General features: G+C 50.4%; 2 protein-coding genes across 13 annotated transcripts in view; one reads left to right on the top strand and one right to left on the bottom strand.

The window, feature by feature from the left end:
• Positions 1-830: 830 nt before the first annotated feature.
• On the bottom strand, positions 831-15,525 carry DUSP13B (dual specificity phosphatase 13B). Of its 10 annotated transcripts, XM_017871908.1 has the most exons (8): positions 15,319-15,504; positions 14,302-14,519; positions 11,772-11,979; positions 10,003-10,209; positions 8,261-8,355; positions 4,093-4,266; positions 1,974-2,194; positions 831-1,277 (listed from the first exon to the last, which is right to left on the bottom strand). In XM_017871908.1, exons 3-8 carry the CDS (start codon positions 11,856-11,858, stop codon positions 1,075-1,077), a joined length of 987 nt encoding a protein of 328 aa, XP_017727397.1. In that variant the 5' UTR covers positions 11,859-11,979; positions 14,302-14,519; positions 15,319-15,504; the 3' UTR covers positions 831-1,074. The 10 variants fall into 10 exon arrangements, with proteins under 10 accessions (XP_017727397.1, XP_017727395.1, XP_017727398.1 ...); XM_017871906.1 differs by lacking the exon at positions 14,302-14,519 and having other exon boundaries at positions 15,319-15,523; XM_017871909.1 differs by lacking the exons at positions 10,003-10,209; positions 11,772-11,979; positions 14,302-14,519; positions 15,319-15,504 and adding an exon at positions 7,357-7,662 and having other exon boundaries at positions 8,261-8,325.
• A 2,137-nt stretch (positions 15,526-17,662) lies between these two features.
• The window catches only part of SAMD8 (sterile alpha motif domain containing 8), a 68,182-nt gene continuing 60,998 nt past the window's right edge, over positions 17,663-24,846 (top strand). For 2 of the 3 annotated variants that reach the window (XM_017871904.1, XM_017871903.1), the window contains exon 1: positions 17,663-18,052. In XM_017871904.1, coding sequence (XP_017727393.1) covers positions 17,684-18,052 — 369 coding nt within the window. In that variant the 5' untranslated portion in view covers positions 17,663-17,683. Of the gene's footprint in view, positions 18,109-24,846 lie in introns of all 3 variants that reach the window. The other variant, XM_017871905.1, reaches the window with a different exon arrangement.

Raw genomic sequence — 24,846 nt, 5'->3', positions numbered from 1 at the left:
CCTGTGGTCCCAGCTACTTGGGAGGCTGAGATGAAAGGATTGCTCGAGCTGGGGTGCAGGATTCAAGACTGCGGTGAGCTGACTGTGCCACTGCACTCCAGCCTGGGCCACAGAGTGACATCCTGTCTCAAAACAACCAGAAACCCCAAATACACACACACAAAAACAGAGGAGACAAGACCTCACTAAGAGCAGCCAGAGAGGTAGAGGAAAGCTGACTATTTAATCCTTATAAATACCTTGGGTTTTTATGATGTATTTACATGTGAGGAAGCTGGGAGGGGGGCCTTTCTTTATTGTTTTATTTTATGTTGTGCTAAGATAAGAACTAAGAAACTCAGAGCTGTTTTGTTCCATCATGTAACTGTCCTTTGCCTAGTATTTCTGGTATGTCTCCTTCCCAATCCCATCATCCTCTTGTTTAATGCTTTAATTTGTTAGGTGTCTAATTTTAAGCAGTCCATTTTTGAAAGCAGAGTGTCAGTGAAAAGACCGACTGGTTTCCAGAGATGCTACTTGTGCACAGTGAATTTTGATATTCAGCCTTGGGTAGGATGGGCATGGAGAGAATGGTGATGCATTGAACTTGGGTCTTTATCAGACAACCTAACTCCTGGGGGAGGGTATGAGGAGGACAAGATGAGGACAAGGTCATCTAATCCTCACACTTGTACCCCCACTCCTTCCTCCAAGGCAGATATCACGAATTATTCCCACCTGTCCTCCTCCCTGAGGCTGCCATCCCACTGAATCAGAGTTGGCGAGCCATCTGGAACCTTGTGACCATCCCGAGAGTAAGCCATTGCCCCACAGACCGCCAAAAGATCGCCTGTCTTTATGATGATGAATATTTTATTATAGAGATGGACTGAACTCACTTTTGCATAAAGAATCTCTGGATTGGGTCAGGGAAATTCACCTGCTAAGAGGTCACCACCCAGCTATCCCTGCCTCTGCCTCAGCCCCCACTTGCTGTTTACATCTCAGGGTCACTAGGAACAGCAGAGCCTGCTGTCCCCAGGGCCAGGCTGGTGGGGTCAGGCCAAGGGTCAGGGATCCTGGCCGCCTGCCAGATCAGAGCCGCCCCGTCTCCCGCCCCAGTCGATTGTCCAGAACCTGGAGCTGTCGGAGGAAGCCTGAGTTAGGGCAGATATTGCGGTGGGCCTGCACCGTCTGGATGGCCTCTACCAGCGTCATGTTCTCGTAGATCATAAGGAAGGCCAGGACAAGTGTGGCAGAGCGGCTTATCCCCATGGCACAGTGTACCAGCACGCGGCCTGTGGGGAGAACCAAGCTAACATCAGCTACCTGCCCTTGAACCACCCACTCCTTTGGGAAGAAGAGACACCCATGACCATCCTCTACAGCATCCTGCAATACTGACACTGTCTACTCTGTCAAATGGGGCAACTGAAGCCCAACAAGGGGAGGCTGGCTCAAAGTCACATAGCAAGTTAGAGGCAGGGTTTAGGTTAGCAGCTGGGATTTCCTTCTTCAGGTCCAGGTGCTTCCTCAGGCATTCTTTGCAACTCTGGGCCAGGGGAAGTGGGTTTATTGAATTCCTCAGGTCCCTGGGTTTGCATCAGATTATAGGGGGTGTCTACCTACCTCCCTTTCCCCTGAGTTCTGCCCTCTAGCCTGCCCCTGCAGCTCTATGCCAAGGACTCATCTTAGAGGAGTCCGCTCAAGAGCTTCACTGGGTCCTATACCTTCTGTCCAGTGCCTGGCCTCTTATGGAGGGATGTGGTGATGCTGATGACTACACTGGATCTTAGTTATGTCCGTGACTGCTAGCCTCGAGGGTGTCCCTGAAGGGGACACTCACTGAATGGTAGTAGCTATTTGCCACATGGAGTGGGAGGGTTGCTGAAAGGGTTTGTCTCTCTGGACTCCCACCCACCAGTGCCACTGGAAAAATGGAGAGTCCTAAAGCACACCCTCCACCCTCCACCATGCCAGACCCAGAAGTGCACCTTGGGGAATACTGAGGGCAGCTCGGATGTATCGAGCAACAGGCAGAAAGTAGACACTGAGGTCAAAGAAGGGGTTGTCATCTGCCTCGATGCCATAGTACTCCAGGGACATTCCACGGTAGAACTTGGCACCTGTGTCCACCTGGAACTTGCCCGCAGCAGCATTCACAACGTGGGTGATTCCCAGCTGGGTCAGCTTGCTCTTGTCCCGGGCTGCGTACCTGGAGGGGAGGGCACAAGGGGTTAGGAGGGTGGAGGTAGATCTCACTGCGGCAGCTCTGGCTGGGTTGAAGTTTGCAAACACCCCCGCCCACCACCCACCAAGGGAAGAGACAAGAGCCTGCAAATCGGCCCAGGGTGAAGGGGCTCCTCCAGTTGGAGTTTAAGACTCCTTTTCAGGCTGGGTGCGGTGGCTCACGCCTATAAATCCAGCACTTTGGGAGACTGAGGTGGGCGGATCACTCGAGGTCAGGAGTTTGAGACCAGCCTGGCCAACATGGTGACACCCCACCTCTACTAAAAACACAAAAATTAGCCAGGCATGGTGGTGGGCGCCTGTAGTCCCAGCTGCTCAGAAGGCTGAGTCAGGAGAATCGCTTAAACCCAGGAGGCGGAGATTGCAGTGAGCCAAGATTGCACCACTGCACTCCAGCCTGAGTGACAGAGCTAGACTCCATCTCAAAAAAAAAAAAAAAAAGACTCCTTTTCAGGCAGGCACTGTTGCTCATGCCTATAATCCCAACACTTTGGGAGACCAAGGCAGGAGGATTCATCGAGTTCAGGAGTTCGAGACCAGCCTGGGCAACATGGCAAAACCTTATCTCTACAAACAATAAAAAAATATAGCCAGGCATGGTGGCATATGCCAGTAGTCCCAGCTACTTGGGAGGCTGAGGTGGGAGAATCACCTGAGCCTGGGAGGTTGAGGCTGTAGTGAGTGGAGATTGCACTACTATACCCCAGCCTGGGTGGCAGAGTGAGACTCCGCCTCAAAAAAAAGAAAAATTCGCTAGGTTTGGTGGTGCACACCTGTATTCCCAGCTACTTGAGAGGCTGAGGCAGGAGAACTGCTGAGCCTGGGAATTTGAGGTTGCAGTGAATGATGATAATCCCTGCACTCCAGCCTAGGCAACAGAGAGAGACCTTGTCTCTAAATAAATAAATAAAAATTTTAAGATGAAATATTACTAGGATCATTGTTCATAATAGTCAAAAAGTGGAAACAATTCAAATGTCCATATTCAGTAAAATGGATAAACTGTGGCATAATCATATAATGAAATCTTCAGCAGTGAAAATATGAACTGCAGATACACATAACAACGTGGGTGACTCACAAATTTGAGCAAATGATGCCAGGCACAAAACACACACAATATGATTCCACTCATATAATTTTAAACAGCAGGTGAAACTGACTACACTGTTTAGGTATATAGGTGGTAAAACTTTAAAGAAAAACAGGGAAATAATTCAATAGACAGTGATTAACCACAGAGAATAGAAAAGTTATAATGAGAAAGACTCAGTAGGGGCTTCTGGGAGACAGGTAATATCCTTTTTCTTCACTGGGTGATGAGGCTGTTCATATATGCTCTGTGCACATTTCTTTTTTCCTTTTTTTTTCTTTTTTGACACAGAGTCTTGCTCTTATTGCCCAGGCTGGAGTCCAATGGTGTGATCTCAGCTCACTGCAACCTCTGCCTCTCGGATTCAAGTGATTCTCCTGCCTCAGCCTCCTGAGTAGCTGCGATTACAGGTCTCCACCACCATGCCTGGTTAATTTCTTGTATTTTTAGTAGAGATGAGGTTTCACAATGTTGGCCAGGCTGGTCTCGAACTCCTGACCTCAAGTGATCCACCTGTCTTCGCCTCCCAAAGTGCTGGGATTTCAGGCATGAGCCACCGCACCCGGCCCTGTGCCCTTTTCTTATGTGCATTCTAGTTCCACAGTTAAAAGCAGTAATAATATAAAAGGAAAGCAAAATAGGGAAAGAGACGGTGGGAGGCAAGGGCACCCCCTCTGCCCTGGAGGGCCCTGGGAGAGGCTCATGCCCCCATTCCCGTGTGAACCTCACACCCTTCTGCCACCCCCACTCCTAATGTGGGTCTTACTCACGCATCTCCCAGGAAGAGGCTGGGCCAGACCTCATCGATGTGGTTCAGCATGGCAGCCTGACGGACCCACAGCAAACGCTGCAGTGAAGCCAACGTGGGCGGCTGGTAGGGGGATGCCCGGACTGCCCCGTGGATCTTGGGCCTCCGGAGGTCCTGCTTCTGCAGGGAGTCCATCCTGGAACAGAGTGGACACTGCAGTGGCTGGAGGCAGGCTCCTGGAGGGTGGATCCAGCTGATGGGGAAGCCCATGGTGCAGTACCCAGGTGCCACGGGGATGCTGCGGGAAGGGCCTCAGCTATTTCACATGAGGTATTAACAAGCTCAGCTGGGGCTGGGGTCTAGAACCCTTCCCCAGGGAACAAGGGAATCAATCCTTTGTCACTGCTATGGAGCTGGGCAGACCTCTCTCCTGCCCTCTGCTGAGCTGCAGCTGTATGAAGCTTTGGCCAAGGGGCCTTTGGAGTTCCCTATTTGTGGCACTAGTCAGTGCAGATCTCACCCCTAAGTCAGCTTGGACTTTGTAGGGATGAAACCCCCAGATGGTTGTGGTTCTCAGGGCACCCCCCGCCCCACCAACCTAGGCAGCTGTCAGGCAAGGTGGAAGTGAAGACCCAGGTGTCCTCCTCATCCCCCACTGTGACCTCTCAAGCCCCCTCACCTGCTACTTCTAGTACTCATCCTCAGACCCCGTCCCCTCCCACTTTCAGGGACTCGGAGATCAGAGCCCATCTCCAGGTAAGAGGCCAGGGCTGTGAACTGGTATTTGTTAGCATCTCCACAAGGAATGAGCTAATGCCTCTTATAAGCCTGATGCCTCTGGCTGGGCACGGTGGCTCATGCCTGTAATCCCTGCACTTTGGAAGGCCAAGGCAGGCAGAACCCCTGAGGTCAGGAGTTCAAGACCAGCCTGGCCAATGTGGCAAAACCCTGTCTCAAAATTAGCCAGGTGTGGTGGTCCACTCCTGCAGTCCCAGCTACTCGGGAGGCTAAGGCAGGAGAATCTCTTGAACCTGTGAGGCAGAGGTTGTAGTGAGCCAAGATCACACCACTGCACTCCAGCCTGGGCGACAGAGCGAGACTCCGTCTCAACAACAAAAAGCCTGATGTCTCGCTCGTGATCCCATGATCTGTTCGTGATCTGTTCCTATTTTACCCAGAAGGAAGCTAAAGCTCAGAATGTTTAAAAAGTGACGCCCAAAGCCATACGGCTCATAAGTAGCAAGGCTGGGGTTTTAGTCCATCCCCAAGCCTTTCAGTTACCATCTTTGGGGCCTCCAGAGAGTGGTCACTAACCCCCCTTTTTTCTCAAGGGAGCCTGGTGCTGCTGAACCACACACCTGCCTATAGGCCCCGGGTTTTCCTCCTTACCCCCACGACTCAGGCCAGCGCTGGATGTCAGGCCCCACCTGGGTCAGGTGGCTTGTTTCAGGCATCTGCTGGCTGAAGGAGTCAGGGACCCTGCGGAGCTGGATTTTCAGCGGCACCAGAATATGGGCCTGGTGCCGTGTTGGAGAGGGGGACCTGTCTTTGCTAACTGCCCCTGATCCCCTGGACCAGTGACTAGGGAAGGTGCATACTGGGAAGAACATCTTTTCCCTTTGGTAGGCAGTGCCAGGACCAGAAAGAGAAACGGGCACCCAGGAGGCTGCCGGCTTGGCCAGGCTCACCCAGTGGGAGGCTGTCGGGCAAGGCGGAAGTGAAGACCCAGGTGTCCTCCTCATCCCCCACTGTGACCTCTCCAGGCGGCTGAGTGGCCTGCCACCTACCTGGGGCATGGTCTGGGGCCAGGAATGGGGGAGTGGGTGCAGGGGCAGGACTCTGCCTGAGTGGAACAGGGCTGGGCAGGTTCCGCCCAGAACACAAACACTGTGAAGCGGCTAGAATTCCAGGTGCTGGCTGGGGCGCCCATGGGGGTGGGGTCTGAGAGGTGACTGAGGCCTTGTGGACTGCGGTGGGCTCTACAGTCCCTCTAAACACCCAGGTCTCCTCTCTGCTTGGTATCTCTTTGGGATTGAAGACACTTGGTTCCATAACCCCCCATGAAGATGGGAGGCTACCTGAAGAGGTGGGAAGAGAACTTCTGAGGCAGGGAGGAGAGCCTGGCTTCCCCGGGACTCTGCCATGACTCATTCTGTGGTCATGAGCAAGTCTTTGCCCTGATCTGGACCACAGTTTATCTTCCCCTGCTAGGGATCCTGAAGTTAACTTTCAGGATGCTCTGGGCGTCTGACCCGAGAATGACAGAGGAGGGTCTGGATGTGCAGTCACTGCAGGGCAGAGGGCAGTGTAGTGTGGTGGAGTGGGGGAAGCCCTCAGGCCCCAGGGGAGTCCAACAGCCACACTGGTCTGGAGCCATCAGGTAGGGAGATGGAGCTTTGGGAAGTGGGACGGGCACCGGACTCAGGCCTGCGGAGCTTGGCATGGGGTGAGGCTGCCCCCCTGTGGCCAATGGGTGTCTCGCAGCCCAGCCATGCAAGGGAGCAGGCAGCCAGGCCCCACCCCCAGGAGGCTCCAGAGGGGTGAAGGATTTGGGGGCTGGTAGGCCACAGTGCGTGCCTCTGCCTCCGAGGGGACCTAGGCCCAGGTCTGAAGAACGGGGCTCTCCCCTGGACTTAGCGCTACTCCTGGTCAGGCTCCACCTAATGCCTCGCTCCCGATGCTCAGGGTGTTGCCCCGCCTGGCCACTGTAACCCACTGGGACCCAGCCCAGCCCATCAGTCAGAGTCAGGCCCAGCCACCCGCCCAGGGACTCGTCCTTTAAGCCCCAGGCCCTCCCAGGGAGGGGAAGTCGGTGGTTGTGGCAGCTCCGCCGGTTTCTGAGGCCCCAGATGGTCTTCGGAGGGCCCCGCCTGACATTACCTTCCATGTCTCCTCGGCCCCAGCCAGGTGAGGCACAGGCCCAATGTCCAGCAGGGCCAGGGCCTGGCCGGGCTCCCCTCCCACTCCCTGCAGCCCTCCTTCTCTCCCTGGTCCCGTGCTCCTCCTCTCCCCCTTCCTGCCTCCCCCGCTCAGCAGAGCAGCTGCCTCTGTAGGCAGGGCTTTTCCTGGCCTACTCCTGTGCTGCTGCTGGTTGCAGGTCCATGCACTTGTTTTCTGTCTTTGCATCTCTCCTTCCTGGGTAGCTCCCCCATTTGCCTCTGTCTCCCATCCTCCCCCAGGAAGTTCATGTGCCTTTGCAGCCTCCCATGACACTGCTCTGCATGCCCACGACATCAGGCAGAGGCACAGGCTTCCTTGGGGCAGGGGGCAGCTGTTTGCCATCTACCTCTCAGCTGCAGCTTCAGATGGTCCCCTGGACTTTCTTCCTGCCCATCCTTTCTGACTCCACTCCAGGGAGGCCAGACAGGACTGTGGCCACAGGCCATGTGGGGCTGGAGATCTCAGGGCAGGACCAGTGAGGAGTGTGGGGAAGAAAGACTGCAGAAGGGTGGCATGTGGCGCCAGTGGGGAAGAGCTGTGGGTCTCTGCGCTCAGCCTGCGGACACTGGGGAGGGCAGACCCGGGCAGAATTCTCAGGTCTGGTACTTGCATCTATGTGGTCTTCACTGAGCCAGTTTCTTCAGTGAGGCTGCTGTGAGAATTCCATGTAATAATTAATGTAAAGCACCTCCCACAGGGTCTGTCTCATGGTAGATGCCCAATAAATGGTGCATCTTACTATTATTATCACTACTATAATTACTCTTACCCTTTCTAGCCCCAGCCATATCCTAGGTGGAGGGTAACTTCCCTACGGGACAGTGAGGTTTCTTCTCTATCTCTGTATTTCTTGATGTTTCTTTCTCTGTCCAGCAATAATTGTTATATTTAGCACTCATCAAGGATGTGTCAGACAGAGCTAGGAACTTACATTTTCTCATTGAATCCTCACAGTGCCTTTATGGAGCAGGCAATATTATCATCCCCATTTTACAGATGAAGAAACCGAGACTCAGAGAGGTTAAGCAACACACCCAGAGTCACACAGCCAGTTGATGTGGGAGTCAGGATTCAAGCCCAGGTCTTTCTGACTCTACTATACTTTGTCTGCACCTTCATCTCTGACCCAGTCAGTTCTCTACCCAACCCAACCCCCACCCTCCTCATACAGGCACAAGTGTCCTGGCCCCCATTACCCAGCATGCTCAGAGACCACACCCTACCCCCCCAAATTAGGGGTACTCACCCACCTGTGGGAGTATCTGGCCCGGGCTGTGCACTTCTCTGACGGGCAGTTTGTGCTGCCGGCTTTCAGCCGCCTGTCTCCGCACACTTGATGCTGTTTCTATTTTTTGATTTGAGTTTAATTATAAAGCATGCTGTCTACTCCCCTCTTCCAGCCTCCCCTGCCACTCCCAACTTGTCCACTGGTTCCATGGCATGACCAGTGCCAAGCCTAGCCAGGCACCTTTCCCTCCAGGCCCAGGCCTCTGTCCCAGCACTGCTAAGAATCAAGGCAGCTCAGCCCAGGTCTGACTGTGGCATATTGTGTACATGTATGTTGATAGTAGGAGAAGGAAGATCAAATAAAGCATTTTAAAAGGTCCCTTGGCCGGCTAAAGTGGCTAACGTCTACAATCCCGACACTTTGGGAGGCTGAGGTGGGAGGATTGCTTGAGCCCAGGAGTTCGAGACCAGTCTAGGCAATATGGCCAGACCCTGTCTCTACTAAAAATACAAAAAATACAATATGGCCAGTTGGGCCAGTCGCAGTGGCTCATGCCTGTAATCCCAGCACTTTGAGAGGCCAAGGTGGGCAGACCACCTGAAGTCGGGAGTTCGAGACCAGTCTGACCAACATGGAGAAAACCTGTCTCTACCAAAATACAAAATTAGTTGGCATGGTGACACATGCCTGTAATCCCAGCTACTCGGGAGCCTGAGGCAGGAGAATCACTTGAACCCGGGAGGCGGGGGTTGCGGTGAGGTGAGATCACGCCATTGCACTCCAGCCTGGGCAACAAGAGCGAGACTCCGTCTCAAAAAAAAAAAAAAAAAAAAAATTAACTGCTTGTGGTGGCACATGTTTGTAGTCCCATCTATTCGGGAAGCTGAGGTGGGAGAATCACCTGAGCCCAGGAAGTCAAGGCTGCAGTGAGCCCTAATCCCTGACTATGCCACTGCACTCCAGGCTACGCAACTGGAGTGAGACCCTCTTCCTTGGCCTTCAAGGGTATTATGGAGGAAGGGCAGAAAGTTCAAGCTGGAAGGATGTTCTGTGGAGGAGGACAGTGAAGAGACTAGCCAAAAATTACATGTAAACTGGTGGCATTGCCAACAGCAGAATCCAGGTTCAGGGGCCCTCAGTTAGGGGCCAAGGTTGATGGGACGGGTCCAGGATAAAGAGCTAGAAGACTCAGGCTGAGGGAAGCGGCACAGGCCCACACAGACACAGGTGTAGAGTAGGTCTTCAGACAGCCCTGGGCTGCAGGCAGAAGAAATGTGTCCAGGGCCACTCCCACCCTCTGCCAAGCTCCTCTCCCAACCCAAAAGGCAGGGATACCCAGGCCCCGCTGTCCCCTGCAGCCAGAGAGATGGTCTTTAAGGTCTCTCCCCTGCTAACTGTGGTCAGCTAGGACCTTCAATTGGGCCCATTAGGAACCTTCTCTGTCATCCACGGACCTTTGTCATACACCCATACCTTGATACTACTCTCCCACTTGCACTCCCAGATGATGGGGACGGGGCACACCCATGCCTGCAGTCACACCTGCGCTGGGGCTCTGAGGTCTGAGCTCCAGGGAGCTAAGGCTCAGCCCCTCCTGGGACTCCCTGAACCCTGAGGGGAGCTGCTGGAGGCAGCTGTGGCCAACAGCTATCACAAATACCTGAAACCCTCTTCCTCTTTCCTGCCCTCCCCACTTTCCCAGGGAACCTGGGATCCCTGGCCAAGACGCCTGAGGGCTTGGCTGAGAGGGGAGCCCACTCCCACCTGTGAAGGCCAAAGACAGTGGCGGAGAGGGGGTGCAGGCGCCAGGAGGAGCCGGATGGAGTAGCAGGCTCTAGGGTGGACTCCACGCTGGGCTCCCACCATCTTCTGTGTGTCCGCCTGGGCCAGAGCCTCCAGCAGCACCAGAAGGACCAGTGCCAGGGTGGCAAATTGGCAGAGCCCCATGGCAGGGAGGAGTAAGGACCAGCTCTGGAAGAGAGATGAGCTCTGTGTTACAGGCAGGTGAACCAAGGTCCAGGCTGGCTGGGACTTGTTGAGGCAGGGGTAAGAGCTGTCACCTAAACCTGCTTCTGCCTTAAGCCCTGTGCATAAGGTCAAGTAAGTGCAGCTGCTGGGAGAGATGAGGAGGTAGATTTGATATCCATGGCTTAGGGACAGAGATGACCTCTCCCCATCGGCCCCTTATCTTTCAGAGTCCCCAGACCCAGAGCTGCTGTGTATGGCTGCACAGGCTGCACACTGCATAACTCCTGGGGCCTCCAGTTGCACAGTTTGGTGGATGACACCTCCATGAATTGTGCAATGCTATACACCTGCCTATCCAACTCCCCCAAAGTCAGTTGCCGGATGGGAAAGATGCTGAGATCACAGGTCAGGGAGCCTAAGGCCCCAGGCTGAGGGAGAGGGGTGACTGGGCATGGTCTGAGATCTGCTGCTCTGCCAGGTTCCTGGGTTCTGTCTAGAGGAGAGAGAGCAAGCTGGGAATTTGCCATCCACGGGAAACATGCCCCCTTCAGACCTTCTACCCATAGAGCTCCATGCCACAGCTTGGCGGCAGGCCAATCTCAAGCCCAGCTATAACCCAAAGTTTCTTATCATGCTCACCCCCAAACTCTAAACTTAGCCCCTGATCCTTCCCTAATTCTCCTCCCCAAGATGCTCATCCTCCAGCCAGCCCATGGGAAGGGGTCGATGCTGCTGAAGGGCCTCCCTTCTGGTTGGGCTGGCTATGCCTTCAGAGATAGGAACCACTCTTAGGGGTGGGAGGCAGGGAGAGAGTCAGGCCCTGCCCTGGGAAGCTTCTGGGAGGAAAAAGCTGCTGCTGTTCCAGCTCCCAAGCATGCCCAGGCCAGTCACCCACCCCCAAATGGCAGCCTGTCTGTGGCGTGGGGTGGTGGGGACAGCCAAAGACAGGGTTGAGGCGAGACAGGGAAGGAGTTGTAGGGGAAGCAGAGGTGGAGGCAGGCCCTGCTGGGTGGGGAGCCGCCATGGAGGCCCGGCCTTAGCTCACTGATGAGAATTAGCTAAGTCTGGAAGGTTTTCTCTGCGGCACTGTACCCGGGGTCCAGACCTAGGGGGAAGGGGATGTGGAGGTTCAGGAGGGTCCAGGCTGGCTGTGCAGATGCCTCGGTGAGATTTAGGGGAGCCCCCACAGGCTTTCAGCTGAGGCAGGGCAGGTTGGCCTCAAGACCAGGTAGGAAAGTCTCCCCTCTTCCATTTTACGCTTTCCACGCCCTCACATCTTAGTCCTCCTCTTCTCTTTGGGGTCTGAAGGATCCAGGTAGGATGGGGGAGATGGGTTAGGGGTCCTACAGGAGAACTGCCTAGGCCGGGCCCTTGGGTGAGACCTTGGGTAGGTGAAGGGAACCCAGCAGTTTGGGTAGAGGGCCAGGCCCCGTTTAATCCTCAGTTCCAGCCACACGCAGCCCTGCCAACCAATCCTGCAAGAACCCAATCCTATGTCCGCAGGCCAGGCCCTCACCTGGCCTCTTCCTGCCAACCACATCCAGCTTCGCCCCCCAAGGCCTCACCTGGCCCCTCAGCTCTGGCCGGCACCCCGCAGTTGCTGGTCCAGCCTGCAGAGCTGGTGCAGGAAGCCTCGGTTGGGGAAGACCCATCGGTGCTGCCTCACGGTGATCACCGCCTGGCGCAGGGACAGCCGCTGGTGCAGCATGAGGTACGCCAAGACTAGCGTGGCGGAGCGGCTCACGCCCACCACACAGTGCACCAGGACCTTGGCTGAGGAAGACATCCTGGTGAAAAACCCTTTCCCAACAGCTGGCCCACCCATGGGCTGGGGATGGGAACCCAAGTTCCTTTCCTGACCCTGCCTTGGGTGTACTTTGTGATCCTGAGCAAGTCACCCAGCCTTTATGAACCTCAGTTTCGTGATCGGTAAAATGGGTAGATCAACACCTGTTCTGCCTGCCTTTGGGATAGGGTCCAAATTTCTTTTTTCTTTTCTTTCTTTCCTTTTTTTTTAAATTTATTTTTTATTTTTATTTTTTATATTTTTTTGAGACGGAGTCTCGCTCTGTTGCCCAGGCTGGAGTGCAGTGGCGCGATCTCGACTCACTGCAAGCTCTGCCTCCCGGGTTTACGCCATTCTCCTGCTTCAGCCTCCCGAGTAGCTGGGACTACAGGCACCCGCCACCAGGCCCGGCTAATTGTATGTTTTAGTAGAGACAGGGTTTCACCGTGTTAGCCAGGATGGTCTCAATCTCCTGATCTCGTGATCCGCCCCTCCCGGTCTCCCAAAGTGCTGGGATTACAGGCGTGAGCCACCTCTCCTGGCCTCCAAACCTTTTTAACATAGCTTGTAAGACCCTTCAAGAGCTGGCCCCTGTCGCCTCATCTTAGACTGTCCCTCCCCCACCTTCAGCTCGAGGAAAATGGAGGAACTTGCAGTTCCTTGAGGCTGCCATGTTTTCTGACCTCCAGCCTTACCACATGCTATTCCAAATACCTGCAAATCATTTCCCCTGGTCTTGGTCTGACTAACTTCTACTACTCATCCACTAGGTTTCGGCTGAGACATGGCTTCCTCCACAGGCTTTCTTGACTGCTCAAAGTATTGCTTGAATCACAGAGCAGCTCATCTTTTTTGCATATGACCCATGAATACTTTTGTAGAGAGAAGTCCCCCCACCTTACTGATCCTCCAGGCTCAGCACCCCTGCCGTGTGCTCCCAGAGCCCTCCACACTGGCCCACTCTTATGCGTAGCTCTCACTGTACTATTCACAATTTGCCTGTCTTTCCACCAGTTCCAAGAGGGCAAGGACCCTGCTTCTTAAAGTCTGGATTCCTAGTATTTATTTAGCTCCGTGCCAGGCACGTAGTGGATACTCAGTAAATAGCTGGTGAATGAATGGATAAAGAACAAAAGAATGTCAAAGTGCTTTGGATACTAAAAAGTCATGTGAGCTGTAATCTTGTCATTCTTGTCACATAGATGAGGAAACTGAAGTCCAGAGAGGGACACTGGCTTGCCCAGGGTCACATAGCAAGGGACACAGCTGTCTTCTAGGATGGACACAAAGCCAGGACACCAGCCTCCCTGGACTCCTATGCTGTATCCTGAGTATTTGAAGATACATTTCTTTTCTAGTTAAAAGTACTTTGAGGGGTGGGTGCAGTGGCTCATGCCTGTAATCCCAGCACTTTGGGAGGCCGAGGCAGACAGATCACTTGAGGTCAGAAGTTCGAGACCAGCCTCGCCAACATGGTGAAACCCTCTCTCTGCTAAAATACAAAAATTAGCCAGGCGTGGTGGCAGATGCCTGTAGTCCCAGCTACTTGGGAGGCTGAGGCACGAGAATTGCTTGAAGCCAGGAGGCAGAGGTTGAACCCAGGAGATGGAGGGGCTGAGATCGTGCTACTGCACTCCAGCCTGGGTAGCACTGAGACTCTGTCTCAGAAAAAAAAAGGAATAAAAGAAGTACTTTGGGGCAGACATTTAGGTACCAAATGGTGCTTTCCCAAAGCTGAGTGTTGCAGAGAAAGAGCTATTCTGCTGTTTGGGAGAAATGACTTTCAGCCTTAGGGTTGCTCCTAACTCATGGCATGAGCTTGTATTCCAGGCCTCAGTTTCCCCATCTGGGAAGGAATAGGGTTTGATAAGACACTGGAGCACTAAGCAGAGAACTTTTTTTCAGCGGGGGGCAGATGGATTTCACCCTTTTGCCCAGGCTAGAGTGAAGTGGCATGATATCGGCTCACTGCAACCTCCCCCCACCCCGTGTTCAAGCAATTCTCCTGCCTCAGCCTCCCGAGTAGCTGAGATTATAGGTGTGTGCCACCATGCCCGGCTAATATTTGTATTTTAGTAGAGATGAGGTTTCACTGTGTTGGCCAGGCTGGTCTCGAACTCCTGACCTTAGATGATCCACCCACCTTGGCCTCCCAAAGTGTTAGTATTACAAGCATGAGCCACTGTGCCTGGCCTAAGCAGAGGATTTTTAAAAACCAGGGATGGGAGGGCACTGATGACTCAGAAGAAATGAGGCATCCTCCCCAGGAATGAGCAAGATGGGATATGGGCTTGGACCCCAAGTCCTACCCCCAGGCGTGTTGAGGGCACGGTGGATGAAGTCAGCCGCGGAGGAGAAGTAGGCACTGATGTCAAAATCAGGGAGGTCGTGGGCTGGCACCCCCAGGTAGCTCACACTGCTGCCGTAGAAGTCAGGGCCGCCCTGACAGTAGAGGCCCCCGTGGGCGGCGTTCAGCACATGGGTGATGCCCAGCTTCCACAGCTCAAAGCGGTTGTTTGCTGTGGCCCTGGGGAGGGCAGGAAGGGCACTGGATGACGGCCAAGCCATGGGACCAGGAGGGAGGCTTTGCCTGGCCCCCTGCTGCAGAGGGACCGAGCCATTAGGGTCCAAAGAGAATCCAACCCCAGCAAGCTCCAAGTGGAGTCTGACTCCACAGTCCCATACCCAGAGCCCCATACTTTCTGGTGGCAGAACTGGTGGTATGTGTGTGTTGGGGGATCTTTAGACCCTCTCTGCTTCCTCAAGGCCTCTGCCCCTGCCTTGGCCAGGACAGGAAGGAAGGGATTGCTTCAGCCCTGGAACCTGGCTGCCCCTCCCTTCTTGCCCCATGTCCTCCCACGCACATCCGTCCTCTACCGGCTACCACCTAATACCTGCTTCTAGCCTACAAATGTTGAGAGGCAACACCTTCTCTGATTCACCTTCAGTCAGGCTTCTCCACCATCTGTATCCAGAGGAGGGAGGCTGGGTCCAGAAACAGGGGGCTCTCTGTCTACCTCATCTCATGCTGCAAATACTATTTCCCAGGCCTATACCTCTACACTTGCCAGTTGTCCTGGAAGTGTTTCCCCGGACTCCTGGGAGACTCCCTGCTTTCAGGCAGGCGAAGTCCCTGCTCCCCCTCGTGGCCATACCTGGTCACTGCACTGTCCTTGGCACCCCGGGGTCCTGGAGAAGGTCCCTGGCCTGGGATGGTCAGAGCAGAGCTATTTCTCCTTGTTTCCACCCTCCTGTGTCTGGTAAAGCCACCAAGAACTGCCTCTCCTTGTCCCCACCCCCATGACCCTTGGCCAGCTATCACTCACGCATCTCCTATGAAAAGGTTGGGCCAAACTTCATCCACACGGCTGCAAGAAGACTTCCCCGCCCTCAGGAGCTCCTCCAGCTCCAGGATGCTGGGGCAAGGCGTGGCTTTGTCCTCTCCCACCAGCTCTGGGAGCGAGGTCTCAGCCATGGGCCAGCCCGCCCACCCCTCTGCCTCTGCAGTCACTCCTCTCTGCCTCTCCAGTGTCATTTCTCCTTCCCAGAGATTGACAGGGACAGGTGGGACAGGAGCAAGTGACTCAGCAAGTCAAAGGGGCCTCTGGAGCAGACAAGACCTTTTCCTCCCTAAGCCTCCCCCCACCCCCCAACTCCGTGAGAACATGGAATCAGAGAGACCTCTGCAAGTCAGCTACCTCCCTGAACCTCAGTTTCTTCATCTGTAAAGTAAGGATAATCACACCTACCTCAGAGAATTTGAGGATTAAATGAAACAAAGGACGTGCTGGGTCTGACACATAGTAGGTGCTTAGAAATGTCTGAGGAATTAGTAGATGTAGAGCCCTGCCTAAGGCTATTAGGTTATGAGGACTGAGTTAAAGTAGAGATCCAGGGTGCAGAGGAGGTGGCTGGTTCCAAGGATGAATGATAGAACTGAAAGAAGTGTACAGTCTAGGTGGGCCACAAATTGGGTAGGAGCTGGATTGGATGTCTGTTGGATGAGTCTCTGAATTATGGAGGTCAGGGACAGTTTTCTGAGTTGTAGAGTCAGAGAAATACGGATAAGAGACATGGAAAGCTTCATTTTTAAAGCGTGCCCACAAGATTCATGGGGGAATGGGGAAAGTGTTTGTTTTTTGTTTGTTTGTTTGTTTTTTTAGACAGGGTCTCACTCTGTCACCCAGGCTGGAGTGCAGTGACATCTTGGCTCACTGCCACCACCACCTCCCGGGTTCAAGTGATTCTCCTGCTTAACCTCCTGAGTAGCTGGGATTACAGGCGTGCACTACCATGCCACACTAATTTTTGTGTTTTTAGTAGAGACGGGGTTTTGCTGTGTTGGTCTGACTGGTCTTGAACTCCTACCTCAAGTGATCAGCCTGCCTCGGCCTCCCAAAGTACTGGGATTACAGGTGTGAGCCACCATGCCGGGCCAATGGGGGAAGGTTTGAACAATGGTCCTGTAATGAAGATGGCTGACTTCTCAGAAGAGAAGGCTGAAGAGGGCCTTGTATGTCAAACGGGGAGAAGGGAGGTGAGTGTCGTCCTAGACTTTGAGAGCCAAAGGGGCCAACTGTCATCAGAAACATTTTGAGGGTGGGAGGGAGATTCCTCTGTCTATAAGGGCTTTGGGTCCCAAAATAGAAACTGAGAAAGGTCAACCTGTCCTTCTGCCAGAGCTGGCTATCAGCAAAAAAGATGAGATGTCTCGCCGTCTCTCATGTGACTTCTCAGTGGCCCTGATGGAGCTGGGAAGGGTATGGGCTGCAGTGGGGAGGTTCCCAGCTGTCCTTGGCCTTAAGACCAGTTTGAAGGGAAAGCCCACACCAGGGCATCCCATGGAAGCAGTCTACATTCATGTCCATCCCATTCAGAACCACTGAAGTCAGCCCGGCACTGTGTGGGGAGGCAAGGCCAAGGAGGGGTTTGTGTCCAGGTTATAGCTGGGTCTGGACTTGGTTTATGCCAATGCTAGACCTGGCTTGGGAGGAGACCTTCCCTCAGGGTGGCGCAGCATGGTGGAGTGAGGAAAATATAGGATCGGATGTTAGAGAGATTTGGGTTGGAATATCAGTTTGCAATACGTCAGGCAACGTGTTTCTTTAGCTTTCTGTGCTATACGATCCCCCTTGCAGAGTTAGCACAAGAATTTTTTTTTTTTTTTGAAATGGAGTTTCGCACTTGTCGCCCAGGCTGGAGTGCAACGGCCTTATCTCGGCTCATTGCAACCTCCAACTTCCGGGTTCAAGCGATTCTCCTGCCTCAGCCTCCCGAGTAGCTGGGACTACGGGTATGCGCCACCACGCCCGGCTAAATTTTGTATTTTTAGTAGAGATGAGGTTTCGCCGTGCTGGCCAGGATGGTCTCGAACTTCTGACTTCAGGTGATCCACCCGCCTCAGCCTCCCAAAGTGCTGGGATTACAGGCGTGAGCCTCCACGCCTGGCCTTAGCACAAGGATTAAATGAGATGTTTATATGGCATTTGGCATAGATGCTGTCAAAGAGTAAGTGGGCAATAAATTATAACAATTATCATTGGTGGCTGGCTATTGGAGAAGAGCTGGCTCTCTCCAGAGGAATTAGGATTACCTCCTTCTAGGCCCTAACCCCTTTTACGGATCCCAAAGGCCCCGCCCCCGCTCCGCTAGCCCCGCTTCCTACTCTCGCTTTGGCCTCCGGCATGACGCATGCGCCCTCGGGCTCCCCCGCGGCAGCTTCTCGGTTCTCCCGTCGGGCCCATCTGGAGCCTCGCGTCTTTTCCAGTGTGGGCCCCGCCCCCTGCCGGTAGAACCCCGTTCCCGGCCGGTAGGGCCCCGCCTCCCGAAGCAGTTCCGGTTCGGCTGCGAGCAGCTGCCGGCGCGGCGGTGACGGCGGCCGGGACGATGCCTGCGCGCAGCCGCCACCGCCCCCGCCTCCACTCCGGCTCCCCGCCCCGGGCTCCGCCCCCGCCGCTTGAGGCGCTGCACTCCGGCGAGGCGGGGAGGGCCCCGGACTCCGACGGCGGCTCGGACGCCGACTCGGAGGTGGGTCCGGGGAGCCCGACTCGGACCGCGGAGGTGAGCGGGAGCTGAGGCTGAGGAGAGGGGAGCTTGGGGGGCGCCTGCTGCCAAGGGTGAGTAGGGAGTCTGGGATGGAGCCGGGGGCTGCTGAGGGACCGCGATTCGGAGGGGCCCCGGGGAGACGGTTGAGGGAGCCGGGAGAGTCAGCTCTGGAATGGAATCTGAAGGAAATGGAGGTTGTGGAACCGAGGGCCTGAGTCTGAGGGGTAAGTGGAGGCCGAGGAACGAGGTGGGGGGAGGGGGAGGCTTGAAGAGCCCAGAGCTTGGGGGCTTTTGAAAGCTGCGCGGTGGGGGAAGAAGATCGAAGGGGTCCTGCGGGAATGTGGACCCGGAGGAAGAGATGCTCTGGGTTTGGCAGCGGGGGTGAAGAGTCAGAGGAGCAAGACCTGGGCCGGTGTTCCCTTCCCAGGACGAGGGAGGGCGATCGGGGCTGGGACTGGAGCCTCTTACCCGGGTGGGGCTGGTGATGATGGAGGGCAGGATTTAGGTTTGATTAGAAAGAGGAGGGCTATGGGATGGGAAATCGTCTGGCCTCTGGGGGTGAGGGAGGCACTGAAAAAGAGAAGTGTGGTCAAGAAAGAAAAGGAGCCCTTGGGGATCTAATTTTGGGTTTTGGCATTTTTACAGGTGCCTTTTAAAACATCAGAGATCACTAGGGCAATGTACTTGGATTGTGGGACTTTCTCGTTCGTGCACAGTGGATCCTTTTAAGAATCTTGGGTGGAAGGGGCGGTGTGAATCACTGATTTGCTTAAAGGACTGGGGGAAGTAGTGGAGAGGAAGTGATGTTTGAAGAAGGTACTGAAAGACGTGATTGTGAACGTGATATCATTTGGATTTATTGACAGTAATGGTGTCCTTTTTTTCATCGTATTTTTCTTTCGTAAATAAGTTTAAATACCAGACGTGTTAAGATCCTAAAAAAGATTTACTATATTACCTTTAAGTTTTAAAAACTTGAAACAAGACTTTGGATACTCAGATTTTAAAAATTAAACTTGAAACAAGAATTTGGACACTCGGATTTTAAAAGTTAAACATGAAACAAGAATTTGGACGCTCGGATTTTACAGATACTCAGCATGGACTGGTTCCACTTCCAAAGTTTTAAGTTGACACATGTATTTGCCACATAGTAAAAATTTGGTCAGTGCAAGTTTCTGGGTTAAGGGGGCACAGTGAACTTGCCACAGTCTAGGCCAATACCAAATCTTCCTCTCACTGACAACCCCAGGATTGGAGTTAGCCCTTGAAAATTGGAGAGATATCTTTGATTTCCAAAACCAATATTGAAATACTATTTTGCAGATATTGTGTGAATAATATTTTTAGTAGAGTGATTTAGGAAAATAAGGACAGAGGATGCTTGTAGTTGGCACCCAACACAACTGGGACAGGTGGGTACACAGATACTTTTTATAGAAGACATAGTTCCAAAACATAATTATGCCAGAAAAAGAATGATTGCAATATTTATATTCACTTTAGTAGAGATAAATTCACTTCCTTTTGTGATTGTTAAGTCATAACATGGCTCTATGAAGTCTTTGACTTTAGCCATGTCTCATATGTCTTACAACTTTTTATGCGATTATAGGTTTGTAAAGTTGTTGGCCATTTCTTTTCTCTTCTTCCTTTGTTTTTTTTGAGACAGAGATTCACTGTGTTGCCCAGGCTTAAGTGATCCTCCCACCTCAGCTTCCCAGGTAGCTGGGAGTAGCTAGGACTGCAGGTGGGCGCCACCATGGCCTGGCTAATTTTTGTTAGCGTCAGGCGTTTTCTAAATGCTTGATTAAATCTAAATGGATATCTACTGTTTAATCTTCATGAGATGATAATTTATTGATTGGCAACAGCTTTTAAATTAGTTTATGTGTATGGGCTATGTGACATACCCTCAGATGCACAGTGGAATAGTAATTGTTTCTTCAAAGGAGATGTGAATTCTTAGCTAAAAACGCTGAGGTTGTTAAAGTATTAATTCCCTTTAACTTAATACAAATTATCTTCTGTTGAAGTTTACATAATATTACTGTTTGTTGGTTTTATCTCTAGAGTGAGATCCTCTAGAGACCTTGTCTTCATACTTAGTTCTGAATAAAAGTCATGGCCATGTAAAAATTTGCTGAATTGCAATATAAGAACTCTATTAAGATTACATCTTAATGTTATTGCAAAATTAAAGAGAAACTGTTAGATGGAGTTGTACAGTTAACATATTAGCAAGTCTGATAGTTTTTAAAATTTTCATTTCCCTTTGTCAGTTCTCGCACCCACTGAGTAAAGAAAATCAGTTTTAGGCTGGGCATGGTGGCTTACTTCTGTAATCCCAGCACTTTGGGAGGCCCAGGCAGGCAGATCACTTGAGGTCAGGAGTTCAAGACCAGCTTGGCCAACACGGCAAAACCCCATCTCTACTAATAATATAAAAAGAATTAGCCAGGTGTGGTGGCACACACCTGAAATCCCAGCTACTCAGGATGCTGAAGCAGGAGAATCGCTTCAACCCGGGAAGCAGAGGTTATGGTGAGCTGAGATCATGCCATTGCATTCTAGCCTGGGCGACAGAGTGATATGTCTCGAAAAAAAAAAAAAAGGAAAATCAGTTTCTCTAAGGCAGAAGAAGCCATCATGACTGCAATGGCAGAATATGCAGACATGTTTAGGTAAATCAGTTTTGATTTCAGTAGCATAACCCGCCTTCTGCAGAAGCTTATTCACGTTGCACAGTTGCTTGAAACATTTTTTTAAATTTTGTTAATCATTAGATCCTCAATACTTCTTCAAAATTTTGCTGTTACTAATTAAGACATTTTCATGGCTTTTCTAAGAATTGAAATTTGAACACTTTGAGACACTTAAATCGCAGACTTTCCATGAATAGTATTATTATTGTTTTATAAGAATGCCATGTTAACGAGCTATTCTTTCGAGATTTTTACTTCCAGGCCTGATGTAATATATGGTGTTAATTGTTGGGTGTACCTAGCATGCCCATTAATTTATGGATGGAAGTCTTTCCTGTCTTCAGATTCTACCCCCTTCATTTTTCATATGCCAGTGGATTATTAGTGAACTAAGATTGAATTCACTTTTTAATTTTAAAGCTTCTGTAGCTTTGATTCTCTTTGGACATAAAACTGATTTATATGAGATATGAATACAATTCCATATTCTGCTAAATTACTTATGAAGCTGTTTTGAATGATTATGGTATTTGATGAAAAAATACAGTATGAGCTAATCATAATTCTTTTAATGGATTTAGGTTATAGAGGAGGATTGTACCATTTCATTCCCGGATTAAGTGTTTTACTTTTTTGCAGAGATGACAGGGGAGAGCCTTGATTATTTTCACATCTCTCATGTGTTTATATTTGTTTATAAATAAAGTGTTACTTATTTGCAAAATGCTGTATCTTTAATACTTGCTTACATGTGGTTTTGGGAATTCTTTTGGAATCAGTTCTTGTTCTTATTATTTTTGTTTTGCTCTAAGGGTATAATGTAACACATTGAGGGGTTAATAGTAGGGCAAGAACAGAGAAAGCCATTTTACAACAGATATCAACAGGGCCGTGATGCTTACTTTAGTTCTTGTGGTTTTCTTGGCCTTGAGAAATCAAGATGTTAACTAAAAATAGGAGAGCATGGGCCAGGCACACTGGGAAAACAGATCAGTGTTTACATGCTACCACTGTTGCTTCCTGGTAACTTGCCATCTGAATGTGCAGGTATGAATTTGTAACAGACCTGTGGTGTGAATATTCCTGCACCGCCTCCTCCCATACACACAGCACCATCATCACAGATCTGAAGCCTAACCTTTTAGCTGAGTTTAGGGACTTCATGTTTCTGTATTGAAATGTTCTATTCCTTCACTGTATTGGGACCTCACAATATTATAGAATGTAACATACTGTAAGACTATTAACTAAGAAAAATTTGGTTATAATAGTTTCACCACAGGGTTTCACCATAAAACAATGTTTTATGATATGTACCTCAGAAAAGAGTTGTGGGGCAGGGCAGTTAACTATATTTATATTTGTCTAAAAGTTTTTTTTTTTTTTTTTTTTTTCGAACTCCTGGGCTCAAGCAGTCCTCCTGCCTCAGCTTTCTGAGTAGCTGGGACTATAGACATGTGTCACCACACCTGGCTAATTTTTTTAATTTTTCTTTTGTAGAGATGGGGTATCAGCTATGTTGACTAGGCTGGTTTAGAACTCCTGGCCTCCTGATCCTCCCACCTCAGCCTTCCATAGTGCTGGGATTACAGGTGTGAGTGTCTTAAATTTTTGTTGTGCATTTAGTTAAGCTTATGAGTTGTGGCAGAGGACAAGAGAGGTAGTAATATAAGTATCTGTTATCTTGATAATTGTTCTGTTGTCTTGAAATTCTTGACAGGTAAATTCTAGTTGGAGGTGAGAACCATGGATTCTGCTAATTTAGGGTCTTCCTGTAGGTTAACCGGTGTCACTGAGTTTTGGGAAATACTTGCAAATCTGTTTTAGTTTGGAACTTTGAGATTAAACGGAATTGATGTCAGTTCCGTCAGTATAATATTGGCTGGAAAGCCAGAGATTTCCAAAACCATGCATTAAAATTTGGCTCCAAATCCAATCAGTTTTCACAGTATATAATGGAGTTTGAAATCTTGAGCCAGTTTCTCATTTTCCATTATATTGATTAGATTTTGGATGTTGCATATTTATTTATTTATTTAGAGATAGAGTTTCACTCTGTTGCCAAGGCCGGATGCAGTAGGACGATGTCAGTTCATAGCAACCTTTGCCTCCTGGGTTCAAGCAATTCTCCCACCTCAGCCTCCCCAGTAGCTGGGATTACAGGTGCGTGCCACCATGCCCAGCTTATTTTTTGTATTTTGAGCAGAGACAAGGTCTCACTAAGGCATCCGCCCACCTTGGCCTCCCAAGGTGTTGGGTTTACAGGCGTGAACCACCGCGCCCTGCCAGTGTAGCATATTTAAAAATAAAGATTTTACCAGCTGGGTGGGGTGACTCATGCATGTAATCTCGGCACTGTGGGAAGCTGAGGTAGGTGGATCCCTTGAGCCCAGGAGTTCGAGACCAGCCTAAGCAACATAGTGAGACCTCCTCTCTACTAAAAATACAAAAAATTAGCCAGGCGTGGTGGTGTGCACCTATAGTCCCAGAACTCAGGAGGCTGAGGTGGGAGGATCACCTGAGCCCAGGAGGTCAAAGCTGCAATAAGCTGTGATTGCACCACTGCACTCCAGCCTGGGTAAAGAGTGAGGCCCTATCTTAAAAAAAAAAAAAAAAAAAAAGGGGGGGGCGTGATGGCTCACATCTGTAATCCCAGAACTTTGGGAGGCCAAGGTGGGTGGATCACTTGAGGTCAGGAGTTCGAGACCACCCTGGCCAACATGGTGAAACCTTTTCTCTACTAAAAATACAAAAAAAGTAGCCAGGCATGGTGGCGTGTGCCTATAATCCCAGCTACTTGGGAGGCTGAGGCAGGAGAATTGCTTGATCCCAGGAGGCAGAGGTTGCAGTGAGCCGAGATCACACCATTGTTCTCCAGCCTGGGTGACAAGAGTGAAACGCTATCTCAAAAAACCAAACAAAAAAGATTTTACCAAATTTATATGTTAAACTGCTAGCCTGGTTAGAATAAAAATTAGAATTTTAGATACTTGGCTTCTTTACTGGTTTGCTGTGTCATTGCAGCCAGGTCAGGAACCCTTTACCAAATTTATCAATAAACTCCTGTCATCATGTAAAAACTTTTGGTATAACTGAGTATATAATATGGACGGTAGTATCTGTCAGATTCTTACTCATTGAGGGGAGACAGTTCTGGGTTTGGTGTAGATAATTAGGTGCAGCCTGATAGTAGAAGTTAGTTCAAAGGCTATTTGGAGCCAGAAAAAGTTTGTGTTATTTGGTATATATGAAAACTTTTTTTGAGTAAAATCGTACAAGTTCATGGTTAGGGCAGCAAAAAAGTCCCAGAACTGAAGTGCAGCCAAGAGAATTATGATGTAACTGAGGAGGGAATTTAATTCTTTTTAATTTAATTCTACTGCTTAGAAGTGGGACATAGTAAAACAGAAAATCACCACTAAAGTGTTTCAAAATGGGTGGTAGGAATTAGTGCAAGGTCTTTGAGACTGTTTTGTAATTATTGCAGATTTTATTGATGTTTTGGAACCAATACCCTGTGCTTACTAAGAAAATGCAGGAGTTGTAACTTTGATGCATTCTTCTGCTGATAACTAGGAAATATTTAGTATTTTATTTTTGAGATTTAGTTCTTAAAAAAGTACAAGAGCCCTCAGTTCATGTGAGGCAGTATACTGTCGTGGGTAAGAACGTGAACTTTAAAATGAGATTGCCTAGGTTGAACAGTTCTCTGTACTACTTGCTAGTACAAGTTGATCTTAGGGAACTTAACCCAGTTATATCAGTTATCACATCTATAAAATGAGGAAATTAATAGTACCTACTCTATATAGTTGTGAGGATTATTTGGGCATATAAATCAAACACTTAGAACAATTCCTCAGACATTGTAAATGCCATAAATGTTAACTAATTTATTGTTACTTCCTGAAAATGCACTGAACATGGTTCAGAACTTGAGTTTGTGAGTTAGGGTATACATTCTTTTTAAGGAATAGCACTCTGCTGACATCACATATCCTCTAGCTGTACGTCCTGTCTGCTTCCTACTATTTTAACTAGGTATTGAATGGATAGCTGATAATCCCAGTTACATCACAGACAGTACTCAGCATGTAACAGTTA

The sequence above is a fragment of the Rhinopithecus bieti genome, unplaced genomic scaffold (assembly GCF_001698545.2).
Source record: "Rhinopithecus bieti isolate Rb0 unplaced genomic scaffold, ASM169854v2 scaffold_6022, whole genome shotgun sequence".
In the NCBI taxonomy this organism is placed as follows: domain Eukaryota; kingdom Metazoa; phylum Chordata; class Mammalia; order Primates; family Cercopithecidae; genus Rhinopithecus; species Rhinopithecus bieti.
Note: the sequence above shows the minus strand (reverse complement) of the source record. Positions and strands in the feature narration are given on the sequence as shown.

Coding starts and splice junctions, on each gene's coding strand:
- DUSP13B (XM_017871906.1), bottom strand. CDS start 15,467: ATGGCTGAGACCTCGCTCCCAGAGCTGGTGGGAGAGGACAAAGCCACG. Junction 4,267..8,260: donor CGGGCCAGATACTCCCACAG/GTGGGTGAGTAC, acceptor ACTCTGTTCCAG/GATGGACTCCCTGCAGAAGC. Junction 2,195..4,092: donor AGCCTCTTCCTGGGAGATGC/GTGAGTAAGACC, acceptor CCTCCCCTCCAG/GTACGCAGCCCGGGACAAGA.